This window comes from Oncorhynchus clarkii, chromosome 4 (assembly GCF_045791955.1).
Source record: "Oncorhynchus clarkii lewisi isolate Uvic-CL-2024 chromosome 4, UVic_Ocla_1.0, whole genome shotgun sequence".
NCBI classification, from domain to species: Eukaryota; Metazoa; Chordata; class Actinopteri; order Salmoniformes; family Salmonidae; genus Oncorhynchus; species Oncorhynchus clarkii.
In genome coordinates, this window is record NC_092150.1 from 67,156,197 (window position 1) to 67,166,363 (window position 10,167).

General features: G+C 42.0%; 1 protein-coding gene across 1 annotated transcript in view; it reads left to right on the top strand.

The window, feature by feature from the left end:
• The window catches only part of LOC139407795 (stum, mechanosensory transduction mediator homolog), a 44,102-nt gene extending 34,575 nt beyond the window's left edge, over positions 1–9,527 (top strand). Inside the window, exon 3 of the mRNA XM_071151660.1 lies at positions 8,344–9,527. Coding sequence (XP_071007761.1) covers positions 8,344–8,378 — 35 coding nt within the window. The 3' untranslated portion in view covers positions 8,379–9,527. The remainder of the gene's footprint in view (positions 1–8,343) is intronic.
• Positions 9,528–10,167: the final 640 nt, after the last annotated feature.

Sequence of the window (10,167 nt, forward strand, 5' to 3'; positions counted from 1 at the left end):
ATCACCTCCACCCTACCAGACACCCTAGACCCACTCCAATTTGCTTACCGCCAAATAGGTCCACAGACGATGCAATCTCAACCACACTGCACACTGCCCTAACCCATCTGGACAAGAGGAATACCTATGTGAGAATGCTGTTCATCGACTACAGCTCGGCATTCAACACCATAGTACCCTCCAAGCTCGTCATCAAGCTCGAGACCCTGGGTCTCGACCCCGCCCTGTGCAACTGGGTACTGGACTTCCTGACGGGCCGCCCCCAGGTGGTAAGGGTAGGCAACAACATCTCCACCCCGCTGATCCTCAACACTGGGGCCCCACAAGGGTGCGTTCTGAGCCCTCTCCTGTACTCCCTGTTCACCCACGACTGCGTGGCCACGCACGCCTCCAACTCAATCATCAAGTTTGCGGACGACACAACAGTGGTAGGCTTGATTACCAACAACGACGAGACGGCCTACAGGGAGGAGGTGAGGGCCCTCGGAGTGTGGTGTCAGGAAAATAACCTCACACTCAACGTCAACAAAACTAAGGAGATGATTGTGGACTTCAGGAAACAGCAGAGGGAACACCCCCCTATCCACATCGATGGAACAGTAGTGGAGAGGGTAGCAAGTTTTAAGTTCCTCGGCATACACATCACAGACAAACTGAATTGGTCCACTCACACAGACAGCATTGTGAAGAAGGCGCAGCAGCGCCTCTTCAACCTCAGAAGGCTGAAGAAATTCGGTTTGTCACCAAAAGCACTCACAAACTTCTACAGATGCACAATCGAGAGCATCCTGGCGGGCTGTATCACCGCCTGGTACGGCAACTGCTCCGCCCACAACCGTAAGGCTCTCCAGAGGGTAGTGAGGTCTGCACAACGCATCACCGGGGGCAAACTACCTGCCCTCCAGGACACCTACACCACCCGATGTTACAGGAAGGCCATAAAGATCATCAAGGACATCAACCACCCGAGCCACTGCCTGTTCACCCCGCTATCATCCAGAAGGCGAGGTCAGTACAGGTGCATCAAAGCTGGGACCGAGAGACTGAAAAACAGCTTCTATCTCAAGGCCATCAGACTGTTAAACAGCCACCACTAACATTGAGTGGCTGCTGCCAACACACTGACACTGACACTGACTCAACTCCAGCCACTTTAATAATGGGAATTGATGGGAAATGATGTAAATATATCACTAGCCACTTTAAACAATGCTACCTTATATAATGTTACTTACCCTACATTATTCATCTCATATGCATACGTATATACTGTACTCTATATCATCGACTGCATCCTTATGTAATACATGTATCACTAGCCACTTTAACTATGCCACTTTGTTTACATACTCACCTCATGTATATACTGTACTCGATACCATCTACTGTATCCTGCCTATGCTGCTCTGTACCATCACTCATTCATATATCCTTATGTACATATTCTTTATCCCCTTACACTGTGTATAAGACAGTAGTTTTGGCATTGTTAGTTAGATTACTTGTTGGTTATTACTGCATTGTCGGAACTAGAAGCACAAGCATTTCGCTACACTCGCATTAACATCTGCTAACCATGTGTATGTGACAAATAAAATTTGATTTGATTCTTAAATGGAATTCTCTCAAACATAATCCAGGTAGAATCAGGAATTCCCCAGGGTAGCTGTTTAGGCCCCTTGCTTTTTTCAATCTTTACTAAGACATACCACTGACTTTGAGTAAAGCCAGAGTGTCTACTTATGCGGATGACTCAACACTATACACGTCGGCTACTACAACGACTGAAATGACTGCAACACTTAACAAAGAGTTGCAGTTAATTTCGGAGTGGGTGGCAAGAAATAAGTTAGTCCTAAATATTTCTAAAACTTAAAGCATTGTATTTGGGACAAATCCTTCACTAAACCCTAAACCTCAATTAAATCTTGTAATGAATAATGTGGAAATTTAGCAAGTTGAGGTGACTAAACTGCTTGGAGTAACCCTGGATTGTAAACTGTCATGGTCAAAACATATTGATACAACAGTAGCTAAGATTGGGAGAAGTATGTCCATAATAAAGCACTGCTCTGCCTTCTTAACAACACTATCAACAAGGCAGGTCCTACAGGCTCTAGTTTTGTTGCACCTTGACTACTGTTCAGTCGTGTGGTCAGGTGCCACAAAAAAGGACTTAGGCAAATTGCAATTGGCTCAGAACAGGGCAACACGGCTGGCCCTTGGATGTACACATGTACACAGAGAGCTAACATTGACATGCATATTATTAATCTCTCCTGGCTCAAAGTGAAGGAGAGATTGACTTCATCACTACTTGTATTTATAAGAGGTATTGACATGTTGAATGCACCATGCTGTCTGTTTGAACTACTGGCACACAGCTTGGACACCCTGTCACTCTCTGACCTTAGAAATCCTGTTTATGTCTCTATTTTGGTTTGGTCAGGGTGTGAGTTGGGGTGGGTATTCTATGTTCTATGTTTTCTATTTCTTTGTGTTTGGCCGGGTGTGGTTCTCAATCAGAGGCAGCTGTCTATCGTTGTCTCTGATTGAGAACCATACTTAGGTATCCTTTTTTTCCACCTGTCTTTGTGGGAAGTTAACTTTGTTTAGGGCACATAGCCTTTAGCTTCACGGTTTGTTTTGTAGTGTTTATTGTTTTGTTTGGCGTCTTGTTTCTAAATAAAGGAATATGTACGCTCACAACGCTGCACCTTGGTCCTCCTCATTCAACAGCCGTAACACACCCATACTTACCCCACATGACATGCCACAAGAGGTCTCTTCACAGTCCCCAAGTCCAGAACAGACTATGGGAGGTGCACAGTACTACATCGACCCATGATTACATGGAACTCTATCACACATCAAGTAACTAATGCTTGCAGTAAAATTTGATTTAAAAAAACTGATAAAAAAAACACCTTGTGGAACAGAGGAGACTATGAAGCAACACAAACATAGGCACAGACACATGCATACACACACAACAACATACGCACTATACACACACATACACATGGATATAGTACTGTAGATATGTGGTAGTGGTGGAGTAGGGGCCTGAGGGCACATAGTGTGTTGTGAATGTATTGTCATGTTTTTAAAATTGTATAAACTGCCTTAATTTTGCTGGACCCCAGGGAGAGTAGCTGCTAATGGTTATCCATAATAAATACAAATACAACTCTTCACTATTGCTGCAGAACTTCGCAAAAGAGCAATATCAGTTCCCATTGACTGCGGTGACCATAACATTGAGGCAATAACAAGGAAAGCCAAAGTGCCAAAGGTTGGGCCTAAAGTAATTTATAAGAGATCATACAAAATGTTTTCTCAGAACTCTTTTGTTGAAAATGTAAAAAATGTATGTTGGTCTGATGTGTATGAGGAAGTGAATCCAGATGCAGCACTGGAAGTATTTGTAAAATGATTCATTTCATTTGTTGACAAGCATCCACCTGTTAAGAAATTAACTGTGAGAACTGTTAGAGCCCTCTGGATTGATGATGTATTGAACAATTGCGCCACTCGGGAGCCAAAAACTTGAATTTGGACAAGTTAGTGTGGGAGAAATGGAATAACTATTGTTATCCATCAATAATGATAAGCCACAAGGTATAGACAACCTTGATGGGAAACTAATGAGAATGGAACTGTAGCAGATTGTATTGCCCCCTCTATTTGCTATATCTTTAACCAAAGCCTAAAGGAGTGTGTGTGTCCACAGACTTGGAAGGAAGCTGAAGTAATTCCACTACCTAAAAATAGTAAAGCACCCTTTGCTTGCTCTAGCAGCTGCCCAATCAGTTTGCTGCCTGCTCTTAGTACGATGATGGAGAGAATTGTGTTTGACCAAATACAATGCTATTTTTCAGAGAACATGTTAACTACTGAATTTCAGCATGCTTATAGAGTAGGCCACTCCACTTGTACTGCACTGACTCAGATGACTGATGATTGGTTACAATAAAAGGATAATACGATAATTGGAGATGTATTATTAGATTTCAGTACAGCCTTTGATGTTATTGATCATGTTGTTATTGAAAAGACTTGCATGCAATAGCTTTACATCACCTGCCATCACATGGTTGGAGAGTTATTTATCCAATAGAACCCAGAGAGTGTTCTTCAATGGGAGCTTCTCTTACATCACATACAGTGCCTTGCGAAAGTATTCGGCCCCCTTGAACTTTGCGACCTTTTGCCACATTTCAGGCTTCAAACATAAAGATATAAAACTGTATTTTTTTGTGAAGAATCAACAACAAGTGGGACACAATCATGAAGTGGAACGACATTTATTGGATATTTCAAACTTTTTTAATAAATCAAAAACTGAAAAATTGGGCGTGCAAAATTATTCAGCCCCTTTACTTTCAGTGCAGCAAACTCTCTCCAGAAGTTCAGTGAGGATCTCTGAATGATCCAATGTTGACCTAAATGACTAATGATGATAAATACAATCCACCTGTGTGTAATCAAGTCTCCGTATAAATGCACCTGCACTGTGATAGTCTCAGAGGTCCGTTAAAAGCGCAGAGAGCATCATGAAGAACAAGGAACACACCAGGCAGGTCCGAGATACTGTTGTGAAGAAGTTTAAAGCCGGATTTGGATACAAAAAGATTTCCCAAGCTTTAAACATCCCAAGGAGCACTGTGCAAGAGATAATATTGAAATGGAAGGAGTATCAGACCACTGCAAATCTACCAAGACCTGGCCGTCCCTCTAAACTTTCAGCTCATACAAGGAGAAGACTGATCAGAGATGCAGCCAAGAGGCCCATGATCACTCTGAATGAACTGCAGAGATCTACAGCTGAGGTGGGAGACTCTGTCCATAGGACAGCAATCAGTCGTATATTGCACAAATCTGGCCTTTATGGAAGAGTGGCAAGAAGAAAGCCATTTCTTAAAGATATCCATAAAAAGTGTTGTTTAAAGTTTGCCACAAGCCACCTGGGAGACACACCAAACATGTGGAAGAAGGTGCTCTGGTCAGATGAAACCAAAATTGAACTTTTTGGCAACAATGCAAAACGTTATGTTTGGCGTAAAAGCAACACAGCTGAACACACCATCCCCACTGTCAAACATGGTGGTGGCAGCATCATGGTTTGGGCCTGCTTTTCTTCAGCAGGGACAGGGAAGATGGTTAAATTGATGGGAAGATGGATGGAGCCAAATACAGGACCATTCTGGAAGAAACCCTGATGGAGTCTGCAAAAGACCTGAGACTGGGACTGAGATTTGTCTTCCAACAAGACAATGATCCAAAACATAAAGCAAAATCTACAATGGAATGGTTCAAAAATAAACATATCCAGGTGTTAGAATGGCCAAGTCAAAGTCCAGACCTGAATCCAATCGAGAATCTGTGGAAAGAACTGAAAACTGCTGTTCACAAATGCTCTCCATACAACCTCACTGAGCTCGAGCTGTTTTGCAAGGAGGAATGGGAAAAAATGTCAGTCTCTCGATGTGCAAAACTGATAGAGACATACCCCATGCGACTTACAGCTGTAATCGCAGCAAAAGGTGGCGCTACAAAGTATTAACTTAAGGGGGCTGAATAATTTTGCACGCCCAATTTTTCAGTTTTTGATATATTAAAAAAGTTTGAAATATCCAATAAATGTCGTTCCACTTCATGATTGTGTCCCACTTGTTGTTGATTCTTCACAAAAAAATACAGTTTTATATCTTTATGTTTGAAGCCTGAAATGTGGCAAAAGGCCGCAAAGTTCAAGGGGGCCGAATACTTTCGCAAGGCACTGTATGTACAGTGCGATGTACCTCATGGCAGTTGTCTTGGGCTGTTACTCTTCTCTATTTTTACAAATGATTTGCCACTGGTCTTACACAAAGCTAAAATGACTATGTATGGGGATTATTCCACTCTCTGCATGTCAGCACCCAAAGCCAGTGAGCTCACGGAAATTTTAAACAAGGAGTTACAGTCAGTATCAAAATGGGTGAATAATATAAGCTGGTCTTAAATACATCTAAAACTAAACACATTGTATATGGTTCAAAACATTCTCTAAGACCTAAGCCTCAACTGGAGTTGTGTGTAAAGGGTGTAAGCATTGAGGAAGCTAAACTCTGAGGTATAACATTGGATGTCAATTATCATGGTCAATTCATTTTGACAAAGTTGTTGTGAAGATGTGGATGGGTATGTCTGTTATAAAAAATATGTTCTGTGTTTTTGACACAAAATTAATCTGTACGAGCTGTTCAGGCTCTGGTCTGCTCCCATCTTGATTACTGTCTGATAATATGGTCAAGTGCAGCAAAGGAAGCAAAGCTGCAGCTGGCTCAAAACAGAGCAGCACGCCTTGCCCTTAACTGCACATACAGAACTAACATCAACAACGTGCATGCCAGTCTTTCCTGGTTGAGGGTTGACGAGCGATGAACTGCTTCTCATCTAGTTTTTATGATAAGTATTCATGTAATGAAATTCCAGATTGCCTGCATAATCAAATAACATTCACCCATACCCCACAAGACCTGCCACCAGGTGTCTCTTCACAGTCCCCAAGTCCAAAATGAATTCACGGCAACACACAGTATTATACAGAACAATGATCGCATGGAATTCCTTTCATGTCCAATTACTCAAGCAACTAGCAAAATGACCTTTAAAAAAATATTAAACAACATCTCATAGAACGGCAGCGACTTTGAGGGGACACACAAACACACACACATCATTTTTTGTTGTTGTATTGTTTGTATTATTGTTATTTATACATTTTTGTTGTTGTACATGTAATGTTTTTATATTATTGTACCCTACATGGCCAAAAAGTATATGGACCCCTTCAAATGACTAAATGTAGCTATTTCAGCCGAACCGGTTACTGACAGGTGTATAAATCCGAGCACACAGCAATGCAATCGCCATAGACAAACATCGGCAGTAGAATGGTCTGTACTGAAGACCTCAGTGACTTTCAACGTGGCACCGTCATAGGATGCCACCTTTCCAGCAAGTCAGTTTGTCAAATTTCTTCCCTGCTAGAGCTGCCCTGGACAACTTTAAGTGCTGTTGTTGTGTATTTTACATTTGTGTGACTGTCCTAGTCTATCAGTGTATCAGTGTTTTGTTACTTGTCATGCTCTGTGTTTTTTGTGGACCCCAGGAATAATAGCTTCTGCCTCTGCAAAAGCTAGTGGGGATCCAAATAAACAAACAAACCCCATTCTTCCCCTTGCACTCTCTTGTGTCTGCTTTATGTTATCACTTGAGTCAGTATTTTATTAAAATGAGGCTACATTAGCTACATAGTTCTTTCTCCCCATGGATCCCACTGATATTTCTTAGATATCTTGGATTACATTATTATAGTTCTCTCCCTCCGAGCCACATAAGGGGATGGATTCATTGGAATCATGACAATTACTTTTGTTTGCCTAGAGAAGAGGTCTTTGTCAAGATAACAGTGTGGTATTAATTGCTCTGTGTGTGGGAGGGAAAGACTGCTCCCAGAACACTGTTGAGCATTTTCATGCTGTTATTATCAACCCTGTTATTGAATCTAACCACTGAGCTCTGGGTCCTATCTTCTGTCTCGTCTTCTTTCCATATCAAAGAGGGATGTTTTTCAACCGTGTTTCTCACTATAATAGTCTTTATCAGAACATCTCCTGGAACACCATGTGCCACTGTGCAGTACACCTGTAGCTTGTCATGGTTTCAAAACTAATTTCTCTTCTTTTTTTTTTCTTTGCTTGTCCTCCTAAACGGATGAAAGTTTCTGATGGTACGTACTGTGTGTGTAGTACTACACAGTCTCTGTGTTTCCAACAACATGTTGCTGCCTCCTCTCACTCGCTGCCACCATTGCTTTTTTCCTGTTCCATCGACTCTGATAATTTTCCTGTTCATCCCACCACCTCCCTTCTGGCTGTCTCTCACACTGTTCGGCTTTGTTGTCCTCCATCATGCTCGTTATACCGGGCGTCATTTGCAGGACCGGAATGGAGAAATAGCTGGGAGTGCCCTGAATGTCCTCAGCACTGTCCCTGACTCCGTCACAGCATGCTTTGCAACTATCAGCATCACAGATCAGAGAGCACGCTATACTCTCAGCAGTGCATGTCTGGGAAGATTTTTCAATAAGATTATTCAGTATAGATTCAAATTTCGTTCTCTTATATATTAAGGTTTCACTATTAAGCATTTTCCAGCTTGCTGCATGGCTTTACTCAGTTTGCTCAGGCTATTCAGGGCTCACCTGCACCGTTGCACTCAATGTGTTCAGGTGGTGTGTTCACCAGTCTACTTATCGACCTGTAACCTCACTGTGTCCTGTCTCTCCTCCAGGTAATAGGGATCAGGGGGTTCCCCAGCAGGTTTGAGCCCAGCTAAACGTTAAGCCTGGATGTACAGTTGTCTCCTAGCATCCCCCCGGCCAACTGGGGCAGAGAAAGAGCTGCGAGGAGGTCTCACCACAGGGCGGGGAGCCAAGGCAGGATGATATTCACAGGCTTAACCCTACCCTACCTACTGTACCGTATCGCCTACTGCTACAACTGCTGCTGCTCCACTTCACAGCTCATTTGTAGAATGAGGAGCACGTCAATATCGATGGAAAGACGTTTTCTACACCCCGAAGCGTCCTGTGAAAATAGAGAATATAACACAATAGAATATAAATATGTGCCAACTGTATGTACAGTACTGTACCATGTGCTAAGGACTATCTATCCTGTCTGGGGAAATATTCAGTGTTCAGTGGTTTTAATGAAAAAGTGAAATGTGCAGTTTATTCCTTTTGTGTATATTATCAGCTTTTTAACCACTCACTTGACTAGTAGACTTCAATAGTCTGAAGATGGTATCGGTGTCTGTTAAGCCCTCCACGATTGTATAGGGTGTGATGTTATTAAGACTTATGGCAAGTGGAGATGATCTTGTTTTATATACAGTAATATTCTGCATGGATACCTTGTGTATCATTCTTCAGATATGTCTATCATATTTAAACTACTCTCATCACACACAGACATTAATAGCCTTCTGTGACTTTGTATGACTATTTATTGGTTGTTGTTTTTGTGAAACATCAATGTTTTGTTCACTAAATCCTTCTGGGCCAGTTGCCATAGATACTGTCCATTTTAAGCAAGTATCTTTGTGTGCACGTGGAGCTAAAGTGAAGGTAATTGGTACAAGTTATGGCAGGAGGAGACACAACTACAGTGACCAGTGGTGCTGTATGAACCATTTAAATAGTGGGATTTTAAAGTTAGAAATAATAGAACAATAGACATATACCGTAGATGATAGCATAAACTTTGATGGTGTTTAAAGATTGGATTGTGAAGAGTATGACATCCTCATTGGAGACTGCCATTGCTTTCACAAAGAGGATATTCAATGCATTTGTGAAATGTAAAGACCACTTAACTGTTATCCAATTTGCCCCCCAAAAAACTGTAAAATCACATTGGTGTACAGAACAGCAAAAATAAGTGTCACCCTCAATAAACAAAGTATGTAATGAACAACTCTGTGTTTGTACTGAATGTGTTCAAGGTTTAAAAGGCTTTCTCTTGTCCTGATCGGTCAGAACTGTTGCTAGGCCATTCCCATTGAACCGGCAATTTTTTTCCTCATATGCAGATCTATTGTGGAGATGTTTCTGGTACTTCTCCACTTGCAATGGCAACATCACTTGAACAAAAGGTGCCATTGAGGGACACAGAGGCTTTGAGAGAGGGGAGGATAGCGATGGCCAGGGAGGGGTCAGCGATTGTGCTGAGCGGGAGAGATGATAGAGACAAAGCTGACTGCGTGCTCTAGTCGTCAGGGCAGGGCTCAAAGGTATTAGGAAACCGGATGACTTGTCATGGGTGGGCAGACTTTGCCTCACAGTTGTCCTAAGATATATTGTCTCAGGTATAATAAGGAATTTACATAAAGAAATATGTATTTTGTGTCTCGGATGTTATCATTCCACATGCAACCAGACTGAAAACACATTTCAGGATGTTATGGATGTAGCATGCAGGATAATGGTTGTCCTTGGATGTCCTCTCTATCTCTGTTCCATAACAGCAGACAGACAGACATCATCTCTTTTGAGTCAACAGTAAAAAGGCTATTGTTACAGTATTTGTCCTTTAAATGTGTCTCGGTGGAATT